The 14,328-nt window shown below is 41.0% G+C and overlaps 2 protein-coding genes across 2 annotated transcripts in view; one reads left to right on the top strand and one right to left on the bottom strand.

Annotated features, from left to right (window-relative positions):
• Nucleotides 1-843: 843 nt before the first annotated feature.
• On the top strand, nucleotides 844-5,798 carry LOC143886492 (Peptidase M28 family protein). Its single transcript, XM_077390482.1, has 13 exons — nucleotides 844-1,282; nucleotides 2,152-2,888; nucleotides 2,978-3,045; nucleotides 3,159-3,240; nucleotides 3,319-3,411; nucleotides 3,907-4,059; nucleotides 4,138-4,212; nucleotides 4,321-4,408; nucleotides 4,495-4,578; nucleotides 4,747-4,835; nucleotides 4,917-5,045; nucleotides 5,129-5,275; nucleotides 5,383-5,798. Exons 1-13 carry the CDS (start codon nucleotides 1,078-1,080, stop codon nucleotides 5,563-5,565), a joined length of 2,133 nt encoding a protein of 710 aa, XP_077246597.1. The 5' UTR covers nucleotides 844-1,077; the 3' UTR covers nucleotides 5,566-5,798.
• The window catches only part of HK1 (histidine kinase 1), a 32,518-nt gene continuing 23,803 nt past the window's right edge, over nucleotides 5,614-14,328 (bottom strand). The window contains exons 12-13 of the mRNA XM_077390481.1: nucleotides 12,214-13,587; nucleotides 5,614-6,116 (exon numbers count right to left, since the gene is read on the bottom strand). Of these exons, the coding sequence (XP_077246596.1) occupies nucleotides 5,901-6,116; nucleotides 12,214-13,587 (1,590 nt within the window). The 3' untranslated portion in view covers nucleotides 5,614-5,900. The remainder of the gene's footprint in view (nucleotides 6,117-12,213; nucleotides 13,588-14,328) is intronic.

Below are 14,328 nucleotides of genomic sequence, written 5' to 3'. Positions count from 1 at the left end.
ACCCTTCAGTTTAGCATTCCTCGCAAAATAATAGCCTCTCTAAAACCTTGTTTTGATAATGACTTAACTCAACTCAACAAAGCCTTTGTCCCAAACTAGTTGGGGTCGGCTAAACGAAGCTTTTAGAAAAATTTCATGAAGGAGGTGAAAGGAATCTTCTCGGCTCTAATCCTAGCTATAGTTGGGTTCTTATATGTGGATCATTTTCTTCCATTCTATCCTAACCAAGGTCATGTTATCTGTTAAGTTCCTAGCAATCAAGTCTTTCCTTACTGTTTCTATCCAAGTTGTTTTCGGTCTGCCCCTTATCTTTTTATTACTCCATCAATTTGGCACGAGTCACCCCTCTTCTCACTGGAGTATCCCTACATTGGATATGTCCAAACCATCTTAAGCGGAGCTCTCTCATCTTCTCCTCAATTAGTGCCACTCCTACCTTTTTACGAATGTCTTCATTTTTAATTCTATCTAACTTTGTGTGGCCGCACATCCATCTAAGCATTCACATCTCCGCTACACTCATTTTATGCACATGCTGCTTCTTGGTGACCAAAAATTCTGAGCCGTACAACATGGCTGGCCTTACAACTGTTATATAAACTTTCACTTCAACTTGGCAGGGATTTTACGGTCGGACAGAACTCCCGAGGGAAGCTTCCACTTCAACCAACCTTCTAAAATTCTAGAACCCGGTTTTTAATAAGGACACGCACTTCACTTTCTTTCAAGGAAGGCGAGTGCGACTTTTCATTTCATTTTCACATGGCACTATTTTGATAGATACACCCCTTTATTTGTTTTTTGGCCTTTTCCTAAGCCATGAAATTTTGTTCAGAACAGAATGTGGAGAGATTCTGAATATAAGCTCCCCCTTTTCTTCTGCGTGCGTTACAAAAAATGGTGGGTAGTTTACGTTAGTTAAATGGCGCCCATTTCATGTTGCCCTGTCAAATGTGGAGCACCATAAACGTGGGCTTGTTATAAACAAAAACGCTTCTGTAAATTCTCTCTCTCTCTATTCATTTCTCTCGTAATCTTCTTCTTCAAGAACTGGCAAGGAGCCAAAGAGAAGTAGAAATGGAAATAAGAAGTTATTTTCCTGTTCTTAGATCCTCACACTTGATGTTCATGGCCTTTTGCCTCATCTTTCTCCTCTTCTTTTGCTCCTTACAAACCCCAACAGATAGAATCCAAACATTCCATGATTTCTTTCTCAAAATTGGTAGCAACACCACTGTCTCCATTCACTTGAAGAAGCTCACTTCCAAAACCCATGTTGCAGGTATGTGCTTTTATTGTTATTTTATTTGATTTTTTATTTTGGGTCTACTGGGCTCTTGGATATTTTAAATTTATTGATGTATTTATAAAAAAAAGTTAGGCACTGTGAAACAACCAATTTTTCCAAAACGTTAAGCTGTTAGAGTTGGTGTTATTTAAAAACTCCTTGACACGACAAGGCACTCGCCCGAGTCAACAAGGATTTTTCTTGGCCGCATTCCGTGTCCCACACATCCGCATTCCGTGTTTTGCCCGTAGAGTCAATAAAACTCCTTTGACTCCCCCCGAGTTATGACCGTGTTGACCTCGTCGACTGCGTTCTTCACCGCGTCCGCGCCGAGTTGACAAGGATTTTTCTTGTCCGCGTTCCACGTCACATCCGCGTTTTTAAACACTGCTTTTAATACTCCCCTCAAGTGTGGCCCCTCTTTTTTGGGTTGGCCCGTGGATCTTTAATATCAAGGAGTTGTTGGGCTTTGAATCCAGGATGCAGATTTTAAATATCAAGGAGTTGTTCGGTTTTGTACCAGGGATGTGGATTTTTAATATCAAGGAGTTGTTGGGTTTTGAACCCAAGACCGCCGTGAGGCAATAGCTCTGATACCATGTGAAACAACCAATTGGTCCAAAAGCTTGAGCGGTTAGAGTTGGTGTTATTTAATCATTTATACTTTAATGCTTTCCTCACGTGCGGCCCCTCGTTTTTTTGGGTTGGTCGTATACACGGATTTTTTAATATCAAAGAGTAGTTGGGTTTTGAACCCAAGACTTGTCGTGAGGCAATGGCTTTAATACCATGTGAAACATCCAATCACTCCAAAAGCTGAAGCTGTTAGAGTTCGTGTTATCTAATCATTTATACTTTAACAGGCACCCCTGAGAATTTCGAGACTGCAGATTATGTTTTGGACATGTTTAGAAGGTATGGATTGAGAGTGCATTACAGGGATTACCTTGTTCTATTGAGTTACCCTGTGAGGTCTAGTGTGTCTATGAGTCTTGCTGACCGCAAGCTTAAGCTCTTCGAGAACGAGGTTGGAGATAGAGCTTCAAGTCCCTTCCCCCCCTTCCATGCGTACTCTCCATCAGGACACATTCGAGCAGAGGCCATTTATGTGAATTATGGAAGTGCAGAGGATTTGGAGGAGCTTAAGAGAATGAAATTAAGTGTCCAGGGTAGGATTGCAATTGCGAGACAAGGATTGGTGTTTAGAGGAGACATGGTTGAGAATTGTGCAAATGCTGGTGCCTTGGCAGTCTTAATCTACCCTGATCCTCAGCAATTCAGTGGTGATTCCAATGACGAAGGATACCCGAATTCAAAATGGTTGCCAAAGAATGGAGCTCAGAGTGGAACGGTTTTTCGAGGCATTGGGGACCCACTTAGCCCGGGTTGGCCGAGCAGTTCTAGCTCTGAGAGATTGAGTTATCAAGAGTTAACATCTGTTCTACCTAAGATTCCATCACTGCCAATATCTGCATTTGATGCGCTACACATAATGTCATTTCTTACTGGTCCGGTCGCACCTCCACATTGGCAAGGGAAGCTCCAGATGACTTCATACAGAGTTGGTCCCGGACCTGGTGTTCTAAGTGTCTCCTATGTGGTAAGGACAGCATATAAATTTGTGAACTTTATATTCCTTTAGATGCAGTTCAAGATTCAAGAACTTGTCCATTTGGTTTTGGATTTTAGGCTAACCAAACGATTCAGCCCATCAGGAATGTATTTGGGGTCATCAAAGGGTGGGAAGAGCCCGACAGGTAAGTGGGTTCTCTCGACATCACTTTATAATACAAAAAAATACTGGTTTTTAATCTTACCTTCCAGTTGTTGGATATATCAGTTTAGAGGCCTATTGTTTTCCTCTTATTAGGTATGTTCTGATGGGTAACCATAGGGATGCTTGGTCATTTGGAGCAGTTGATCCGAATAGTGGCACTTCAGTACTCCTAGAGGTAATGTTCAATTAATGACATTTTTATATTCTACTTTGTATGGTGAGAAGCTTCTGATTTTGCAATTTTTTGTTGTAGATAGCTCACAGGTTTGGGAAGATGATGAAGCAAGGGTGGCGACCTCGAAGGAGCATAATCTTGTGTAGCTGGGATGCCGAAGAGTATGGGCTGGTCTGTGATATAGCACCACATTTTGTGGGCGAAAATGCAAAATCCATAGATTTATTGAGTATTTGTTTGATTGTAATTTTTACCATTGTGTCTGCCAGTTTGCATCCTTCTATTTTCTTGCTCGAATCCGATCGCATACATACTCCTATGCACTGCATACTTCAAAGCACAGAATAGGATTATTCTCATCATGTGAAAATCATATAGTTTTAGATTCTGGTCTTGGTTGTAGACCTTTTGGGTATCTTTTTATTTTTAATCTTCATTCTTTGCTTGTAGTGGAAGCTCTTGGATCCTCTTCGCCTGTGGATGTACTCACACAACATGATAAACCACAATCCACATAAATTTCTTGTGTTCGACGATTTTTTTTGTCTAATTCTCTGTTTTGGTTTGAGTTTTCATCGAACCCTTGATCGAAGTTTTTTGCTCATTCATCTATACTTTTGCCAAACCTTAATCTCCATCATGACACCCTTAGATGGTTTGGTCCAGGTAGGGTCCACAGAGTGGGTGGAAGAGAACTCTGCCTTGTTGTCTTCACGAGTAGTTGCCTACATCAATGTAGATTGTGCAGTTGCCGGTCCTGGTTTTCATGCTTCTGCCACACCTCAACTTGATCAACTTTTGGTGGACGCAACAAAGCAGGTTAGACTGGTTAAGCTCTGCTACAACTACTTTTACAAGTTACGTGTTCATTTGTTATTCAATTAATTTTCCTTGCAGATAAAGGACCCTGATGATCATTCTAAGACAGTTTACCAGTCCTGGATGGCCTCAAGTGCAGCAGCAGATGAAGTGGTACTATGTTTCTTAACTTATCCTTTTATGCCATGCGTGTGAAACTTGTAAGCTATTGGTTAGAAATTCACCAGATTTGTCTGGTTTTGCACAACGGGGATGATACAGATTGGTAGATTGGGCAGAGGTGGATCGGATTATTCAGCATTCTTGCATCATGTAGGGATTCCTTGTATGGACATATACTTTGGAAAAGGTGCAGTCACAATTATAGATTATTCTCCTAACTACATTGCATGTTGTAGATAATGAGCAAGATTAATTTTTCATTATTTTTGGCAGATTATCCTGTCTATCATTCTATCTTTGACGATTTCTTGTGGATGACAAAGTACGGGGACCCTGAATTTCAGAGGCATTTAGCAGGTTTTCTGGAAGTTGGTGGAGATATTGTAGTGGATCCTTATTTGAAAAAAGAAAGATAAAACAAAATATTTTACTCAATCCTTTCTTTTTTATTTTATATACCGTGTCCCTTAAAATTACTGGGTGTTTTATCTTTCTTTTTTTATATAGTTGAGTTTCTGTGAACAGTTGGGCAAATTTGGGGGTTGGTATCACTGAAACTTGCAGATGCAGAGATTCTCCCTTTTAGTTATGCAGGTTATGCACAAGAGCTAGAGGTACATTTTCTCTTTCTTCTTAGAAAAGTCATAATATCTGTATTAAATTATTAATCTTTCTGCTGCAATTATTCTTTGCAGTCTTATGTTAGGTCTTTGGACTCAAGGCTGAAATCTGTTGCTTCTTATCCTCCTACGGTGACTGCTCCTTTGTTTTTCGCACTTGGATGTTTAACGAATGCCATTGAATCCTTTCGAAAATCACAGAAGGTTCTGAATTTCATGGCCCATAATAATCACTGGATATGATTTTCTTTTCGCCCTGAATTTACTCTCACAGACTCTACATGCAGGCACTGGAAGGAGGAAAATCTGTTTTTGCTGGCTACAACACCTTGACCATTATTTCAAGGAAGGATTTGAATGATCGACTCATGTTAGCAGAGCGTTCATTTACAGATGTCGATGGGCTTCCCAATAAGCCCTGGTACAAACATCTGGTATAGTATACATTGACAATTTGACAAATATGCATTTATTTATTAATCCACATGTTTCTATGTAATTTCTTTTTTGTTTTTGGTTATGGGTGATTTATTATGTGCAGATTTATGCCCCCATGACTCATGATGATTATCGGTCAACGCCACTTCCTGGAATTTCTGATGCCCTAACCATAGCAGTTATGCGCAATAGTACGGAAGCCTGGTCTGATGTTAATCATGAGATTTGGAGAGTGTCGAGAGCCATCATGAGGGTTGCTCTAGTTCTCAATGGTGAGCTCACCTAAAATGCCCCCAATGTGGCTCACTTGGGGATCCAAAAGTTATTCCAACTCATTAAGCGGCAGCTGAAGAATTTTCAGGTTCTGGGTATTTAATTTTTTTTAACCCCGAGCATTGGATAGATAATTGAGATTTGCATTACAAAAAGCTTGTACTCTGGGCATGTAACCTTGGCTCATGTATTGGGATGTACAATTGGCCAATTTATAATTTTAAAAATTCTTAACAATTACAGCCATATCAATATGTATTGCATCTACATACTGTCTAGAAACTCAAAGTTATGTCATTGGGCTTGTTGGCCTTCTGATAAGACTTACTCTTCATGGTTTAAAAGTGCTTAGATCATCCTCTTAGTTAGGGAAAGAATGGTGGAAACCATCAGGTTGCAGTCAATTGGTTTTGTTAGGTATGCGTCCATTCCGACTCCCAAGCATTTGGCTTCATCAGATGACATGGCATGTGCAGTCAGTGCAACGATGGGAATATGTGAACCAGTTCTCGCCTCAGACCTTCTAATTGCTTTCGTTGCCTCGTAACCATCCATTTTCGGCATCTGCAGTTCTCACTCAGAAAATTGAGGTTCAAAAGCTGTAATTTATAATAGCATTCATCATAGTATTGAAGATGATTAAACATTCTATGCATATTTTGGTGGAAAAAGTGTCATGGACATTATTTGAAATAATGTCCCTATGGTAAGCATTGGAATTTGATAAGATGCGGATCCAGTCTGATAGCAAGGTGTTAGTTGATTTACTTAAGGACAAAAAGGACCCTCCTTGGGCCATAAAATATTACTAGCATGACCTTATAACGCTTATAGATGAGCTGAAACCATGGATGTCTCTTGCCTCCAAGAGGTAAATCAAGTTGCCGATTCTTCAGCCATTCATGCTTGCGACAATAAATGTAATAATATCTTCAGATTTTAGAGAGTTCCTAATAGAGCAAGAGGTACAGCTAAATGTGGTGCTTTGGGTATACCAAGTATTCGATGTAAGTAAGTTGGTAGTCTTTTTTTTTTTTTTTTTTGAGTTCAGAGGTAAGGTGGTATGCCCCTCGCATACCTTTTTCTTTTATCAATAAAATTTAAGGTGCCAGCCCGGGTTCCTCGATAAATTCCCGATTATAAAAAAATAATGTCAAGTATCGTTGGTAACTTCTTGAGGCATGGCAAATAATAGTGAAGGCTCTTACTTTCAAGTCTCAACACATTTTCTGAAATTGAGGGGATCACACATCAGAGAAGAGCCAATACTTATTTTGTTGGAATGTCATAGATGGAATGGTGGTGTTCTGAAGAATATTCAGTGAATATGATTATCTATCAACTTCGTATGTTACAAATGTGACCAATCTGTAATGGAGTGTGCAGAGTTTCCCTAATTCAAGTGGTAACATGGCATGATTTACTTACATATGGGTCGAGTTTGTAAAGAAAACATGATTGAAATCAAATTTTTGAATGACTGAAAAATCCACTTCATACACTGAAAGATGCACTAAGCAATTTCAAACAATAAATGAATATCCAGAAGAAAGGAAAAACCCCATAAATCCTCAGATTGTTCCTGGACAACCTCAACATAGGCCAAAAAAGATATTGTTATGTAAATACAAACATCTGATCTTCTATCTACCTGAAATGTTACATTTTCTATTTAATACAACTTCAATATTTGGTCTTTGTTGTGTTCACGATTGTTAGATGTATGTATATGCCTAAGGGCATAGTGGTCATATGTAACTTTTCTCTCTTTATATATAAATACATAAGTGAGGGGGAGGACTCTCCAACTCACTTTTCTCCTCTTCATTTTCTCTCCAACATGGTATCAGAGCCCTAGGGTTTTGATCCCTAGGGACCACCATCGTCACCCTCCTCCCCAACCTCTCTCCATCCCTCTCCCATCTCTCAGCCATCTCCCTCTCCTCACCCACGGTAGACCACCATCATCACCCTCCTCCTCAACCTCTCTCCCTCCCTCTCCCATCTCTCAGCCATCTCCCTCTCCTCACCCACAGTAACCCCACACCATAACCCCTTACCCACCGTAAACCCTCTCCCTCCCGTAACTCTCCCCTCTTTATGCAAACCCTCTCTCTCCCACTCCCCTTTCCGTAATCCCATCCATCCCGTATCCATTCCCCACCCCACCGTAACCCCTCTCCCTTTCCGTAATCCATCCACCCCACCCTCTCCTCGCCGTAAACGCCAAACTCCCCCCTCCCCTCGTCATTATCCTAAACCCCTCTCCCCTCGCCGTAACCCTAAACCCCCCCCGTAAGCCTAACCCCCCCCACCCCCATCCTTTTCCGTAACAGCACCCCCTCTCTCTCTCTCTCGATTTCTCTCACTCTATTTTTTCCTCTCTTTCTCTCTCTCATTCTCTCTCTCTCTCTCTCTCCTATTCCTCTCCCATCCAAACCCTAATTTTGCTACGCTAATTCCCTTTTCTCTCTTCTTTCCCTACCCTTCAACCCTAATCCCCTTTTCTTTCCTCATGTTTTAAATACATTTGACTCTTCTTCTCATCTCTTCGCGTCTCCGACGTCTTACCTTTTTTTTTTTTTTCTTTTCTTCATGTCTTAGAGGCTCTCTCTCACATGCCCTTTTCCTTAGTTTCCTCTTTTCGGTACCGCGATCTCCATTATTGACCTCTCAGCTCTCCATTATCGGAGTCGCTCCTTCTCGTCAGTGGGCCTCTTATCTTCGATTCTCTTCACATGGATTCCCCCATTATTGAGGATCCCTCTCTTGGCAGCCTTCTGTGGCTCCTGCCCCTCCGTCTCGCTCACCCTCCTCCTCGTATACCCCCTCTTCTTCGATGGATAGTTCATTCCCACCCATGACCACAGTCAAGCTTGATGGGTCCAATTACCTGAATTGGAGAGTGGCTGTGGAGACTTACCTCATTGCTAGGGGGAAGCTGTCCATTATTCGTCGTGATTCCCTTCCTTCCACCGATCCCACTTATGAGAAGTGGGAACAGGATGATGCCCTTCTCTGTACTCTCCTTTGCCAGAGTATGACTCAGATTGCCGGGACCATGATACATCTTCCGACTTCTCGACAGGTCTGGGATCACACTGCTGTTACCTTCTCTGGGTTGGGAAACCTCGCCCGCATCTGTGCCACCTATTCTCAGTAGATGCACCTTCGGCGTGGTGACACCCCTCTCTCTACCTATTATAGTCAGTTTGTTTCCCATTGCCAGTAGTTAGATGCTCTTATGCTCCTCACCACTGATTTTTCCATTGCCACCTTTTCTCTGTTTGTAGTACTTTTCATGCAGAAGTTACCAATCAATTTAATTGTACTCTCAAATATTTTCGCACTGATAATACACATGAATATTTCTCCAAATCTAATGGTTTTGATGAGTTACTTTCAACTCGTGATATTCTTCATCAATCTTCCTGTGCTCACACCTCAACAAAATGATGTAGCCGAACAAAAGATGAGATCTCTACTGGATGGGGCCCACACTCTTCTTCTCCAAATGCGGGTTCCAAAGACTTATTGGGGTGATGCAGTTCTTACTGCAAACTATCTTGCCAATCGATATCCTTCATCGGTTCTTGGCAGTTCATCACCATTTTCCATTTTACGTCCTCATCATGACCCGTTCCCTATTACTCCTCGGATCTTTGGTTGTGTGTGTTTTGTCCACAATCTTGGTCCTGGTTTGGATAAGTTGGATCCTAGATTTGAACGATGTATTTTACTGGGTTACTCACGGACCAAGAAAGGTTATCGTTGTTACAGCCCACGCTTACGTCAGTCCTTGTCTCGGCCGATGTTACCTTCTTTGAGACTGAGTCTTACTTTCTCATCCCTCAGGATGCCACACCCCTCTCCCCTTATTCGGACATTCCTCTACCTATTCCACTTCTTCCTGACTCGGTAGTCACTCCTTCTCCATCTCCTCCCTTATCGACGGTTGAGGTTGTTCCTGTTTGCGATACTTCTGCTCCCCTAACTGCTCGTCCACCACCTGTAACTAAGAAAACCTATCAACGTCGCCTCAAATCTGCATCTCTTCCCTCTCCGGTGCCGCTATCGTCAGCTTAGCAGGAGATCCCTCCTTCTATTTCAGAGGTACATGTCAACTCTCTTGTTGCTTCTTGTACTCGTTCTCATAGTACCGCTCATCCTATCTCTTCTGTTCTTTCTTATGATTCTCTCACACCTGTTTTCCATAGTTTTGTGTCTTCTTTGTCTTCTATTTCCTTGCCATAGTCATTGCCTATAGCACTTGATCACCTAGGGTAGCGGGTAGCTATGGATCTTGAGATGGAGGCCCTTCAAGCCAATCAGACTTGCGACTTGGTACCTCTTCCTCCTGGTGCTCGTTCTGTTGGCTGTCGTTGGGTTTACACAGTTAAATATTTACCTGATGGGTCTGTCGAGCACCTTAAGGCGTGCTTGGTTGCCAAAGGCTATACTCAAACCTTTGACGTGGACTATGGTGAGACCTTTTCTCCTGTTGCAAAGATACCCTCTGTCCATGTTCTCTCTCTTATTGTCAACCATGGATGGCCTCTACATCAGTTAGATGTCAAAAATGCATTCCTTCATGGTGAGCTCACGGAGGAGGTGTACATGAAGCAGCCTCCTGGGTATGTTGCTCAGGGGGAGATGTCCTCCTCCGTATGGCGATTGAAGAAATCCATCTACGGCTTCAAGCAGTCCCCTAGAGCATGGTTTGGGAGGTTTAGTGATGCTATCATGCGTTTTGGCATGAAGCAATGTGCAGTTGATCACTCTGTCTTCAGCCATCAATCTACAGTTGGTTGTGTGCTATTGATAGTCTACGTTGATGACGTCATCATTACCGGCAGTGATTCAGTGGGGATCCAGAAATTGATGATCTTCTTGCAAAAAGAATTTTCTACCAAAGATTTGGGCCGTCTTAGATACTTCTTTGGCATTGAGGTAGCGTATTCTACCAGGGGGATCTCCCTCTCACAGAGGAAATACGTCTTGGACTTACTTGAGGAGACAAGTTATCTTGGGGTGAAACCTGCCTCAATTCCCAATGGACCCAAATGTAAGATTACTTCATGAAGAGGGAGACTTATTAGATGACCCTGTCAGATATAGGAGGTTGGTTGGTAAACTTATATATCTTACAGTCATTGCCGAGACATCTCCTTTGTTGTTGGCGCTGTTAGCCAACATATGAGTTCACCTCGTACTTCACACTGGGTAGCAGTTCTTCAGATTCTTCGATATTTGAAAAGTGCTCCAGGTAGAGGTTTGTTATTCAAGAAGTTTGGACATCAGAAGATAGAAGGGTATACAGATGCAGATTGGGCAGGATCTTCAGCTGACAGGAGATCTACCACAGGGTATTGCACATTTGTGGGTGGCAACCTTGTGTCATGGCGAGTAAGAAGTTGGATGTTATCTCTAAATCTAGTGCAAAGGCTGAATATAGAGCCATGGCCCACACAAGTGGAGAACTTATTTGGTTACGCTCTCTTTTGCCAGAGATCGGTTTTCCTCCATCTTCTCCTTCTCAGTTATATTGTGACAATAAGACAACGATTCATATTGCCACAAATCCGGTCTTCCATGAGATGACCAAACATATTGAGGTCAATTGTCACTTTATCAGGCATAGGATTCAGAAAGGGGAGATATGCACAGTGCTCACTAGATCTGTGGACCAATTAGCTGATATGTTAACAAAGCCACTGAACAAAGAGAAATTGAGTGACTTTTGTAGCAAGCTAGGAATGTTTGACATTTACATTCCAGCTTGAGGGAGAGTGTTAGATGTATGTATATGCCTAAGAGCATAGTGGTCATATATAACTTTTCTCTCTTTGTATATAAATACATAAGTGAAGGGGAGGACTCTCCAACTCACTTTTTATCCTCTTCATTTTCTCTCCAACAAAGATGATATACTTTTGAGACTTTTGCTCTGAAGTAAAAGATTTTATATTGTCCTGCTGCATTATTTTCTTAATAGAATGGAGATAGAGGTTTTCACATAGGTGGAGTCCTGGGTGATTGCTTATGGCATTATGCCGTAGAATGGATGGAGGAAGGGGAGAAAACCACTAATGTACATATTTACATCCAACCTCCTTTCGGGCATTTGAAAAGAATGTTAACAAAATAAAGAGAAAAATACATAAGAAAAAATAGATAGACTAAAATTTCAGTATGCATTCTCTAGTGGATTCTTAGTTCTTCAACACTTCCCCACAATTGGAGATATTGTTGGAAAGAGTTGTTCATGTGGTTGGAAGTGAGATCCACCCTTTAGAGTAACATTGAGGTATGTAATGACATTCCACCTCGATATGCTTTGTTCTCTCTTGAAAGACTGGATTAGTGGCTAATGGAAATTAAAATACAATTTCCATTGGCAAAGAATTTCATATCATATTGTTGGTGCATGAAGATTATTTTATTTTCATTTCCTAACTCTTAGATATAAATGAGCATAGTTGATCAATATCACAATCCAAAGGCACATAAAAGCAAAACTATAATATGATAAAACTCAGGATGATTAGAAACAGATTCCATAAACGATAAGAAACAGGGATTTATTTGCAATAATGTGATGCAGTTCTATAGAACGGTTAAAACATAGTTATAATATATTCCTTATCTTATGTTTAATTACCTGACAATCCATGAGTATCAGATCAAATGGTGGAATTTTCTCAAATTGTGTTTGATATCTGGTTTCACCGTCTTTCTGAGATGTGATTTGTCTTTTACAATCAGCACTGAGTGCACCTTTCAGAACCTCTACTGCTTGCAGTCCATCTCCTACGACAGTAACTGTGGCCCCCATTTTCTCCAGCATTATGGTCGCAACTCTCTGTAGCACCGGTGTATCTTCCACAAGTAGTATACACAATCCTTCAAGAGAGTTTTGGCAGGGTTGGGCCTTAGTTGAAACTACACAATCTTGTTCATTAGGACTACCATTGAGGACTTGATGTTCACTAGCTTGCAAACTTTTACACGCAAGTTCTGTTAACCTGTGGGTTGTAGATTGTGTTGCTATTTTCTCCACATGTAATACCTGAAACTGATGCTTTTTGGTCATTTGGTAACTTACATTTCGATTATATTCCTTTGAAGAACTTTCTTGCAAATGTGACTCTGAATCTTCTGATAACTCTTCCAATTTACGCGTTCTAGTTCCTTTGATTGCTTTTTCGTGTCTATCATTTCCGTAAAAATCCATATTGGTGTACCCATGGACGCATTTTTCAGAACCGAAAGTATCAGAAGATTTTCTAACATATTCGGGTCTCCGCAAACCGTTGGGGGTCCTTAGGATTTTATCTGGGTAGGTTGTGTAAGTGGGAGACTCATTTCTTGAATTACTTGTCTTGTAATGTGGAGGACGAGATCTCGGAGGCCTTTCTTTTCCACCGTCAGATTCATCTGAATCATCTGAGTTGGCATCATCAAAATTGATCTGGTCTATTTCAAGGCATTCATGGAAATCTTGATTTGTTGATGTTCCCGAAGTGTTACTTTTTCTTTGAAGTTCCACATTTCTTCCTCTTACAACAGCTCCCAGAATATGGATCATTTTTGCTTTGTAGAGTGGACGGTTAACCATCAATAAATGTCCTCTCCTCCTCAGCTCCATCTTAATGTCATTCGAGGTATCATGGTTCAATATCCATGCAAAATTTGCCTTCCCGTGATAGTTATCTAGAAAATTTAGCTGCTCCTTCCATATATCTGTGCTTAGATCTAGTAGCCCTATGTCCACTACAATGACAAGATCTGAAGTCATCATGTTTTGGATATTTGATTCCTTGGGAAAGGTTCTTATTCTACTCTGTCTCAAAGGTTCACTTGTTGAGCACTCTGTAGCAAAGCCAGACTCAGTAATTCTACTTCCTTGAACAACTTCCTGAAGAATTTGTGTTAGTTCATTCCACTCAGATGCTTCCCATGTAGAGATCCCATTTTTCCTTAACCACTCGGACATGGTACATCTCCCTGTGCTGCCATTAAGTGCGAGTAAGACCTGCATATACATTTTAAGAGTGTCATTACCTATATTTCAATACCAGAGTAAGTAGAGTTTTATGTTCAGACAGTAGAATGCCACGAGCAGTACTGTAGCCAAATATAAGTAGTATGTCATCCTATCTGTTGACCAACGTGTTGATCTACGGCTTAGAATCATCCAATCATTGAGGACCAAAGCCAATTGGCTGAATAGGGGTGACCCACTAAATAAATAGATATGATAATGTGCACCTGTATGGTGGGTAAGACCGTTTTATAGGAAAATTTGCATGACCATGTCTTCTATCATGGCTTTAGTTCGTTTGTCATTTTGCAAAACAAATGAAGAGGCTTTGCAATTACCCCAGCTTGTCATTGTTGTTGCTATGGGTTACATCCTGACTGCCGCGGCATGTTCACCTTAAGGGTGAGCCGCCTGTGTACTCCCAACACAAGCATAAGATATAGAAATGGTTATCTAGATAGAAGGAAATGCAATAAAATAACATATACATGTATGCATGTATAGTGTGCATGTAATACCAAAAAACAAGAGAAAAGATAATTCAAGATTTTTCCTATTAATTGTGTTGATTTGTGAACAAGTCTGGCACATTACAACATTACAAATGTGTGTGTGACACAACAAATTTTCTTAGAAATGGAATGGTCTTGTCATATAGGAAACATTACTCCCATCCAATTTTCATTGGAGTTCCTCTATTTTGTGGATCTTACTTTATGTTTTAGGGCTTGT

Source organism: Tasmannia lanceolata, unplaced genomic scaffold (genome assembly GCF_043159265.1).
Source record: "Tasmannia lanceolata isolate RefF3 unplaced genomic scaffold, GAP_Taslan_0.1 ptg000011l, whole genome shotgun sequence".
Classification (NCBI taxonomy): domain Eukaryota; kingdom Viridiplantae; phylum Streptophyta; class Magnoliopsida; order Canellales; family Winteraceae; genus Tasmannia; species Tasmannia lanceolata.
This window is presented reverse-complemented; position numbering and strand designations above follow the sequence as displayed.

Coding starts and splice junctions, on each gene's coding strand:
- LOC143886492 (XM_077390482.1), top strand. CDS start 1,078: ATGGAAATAAGAAGTTATTTTCCTGTTCTTAGATCCTCACACTTGATG. Junction 2,889..2,977: donor TTCTAAGTGTCTCCTATGTG/GTAAGGACAGCA, acceptor TTTGGATTTTAG/GCTAACCAAACGATTCAGCC. Junction 4,836..4,916: donor GTTATGCACAAGAGCTAGAG/GTACATTTTCTC, acceptor TATTCTTTGCAG/TCTTATGTTAGGTCTTTGGA.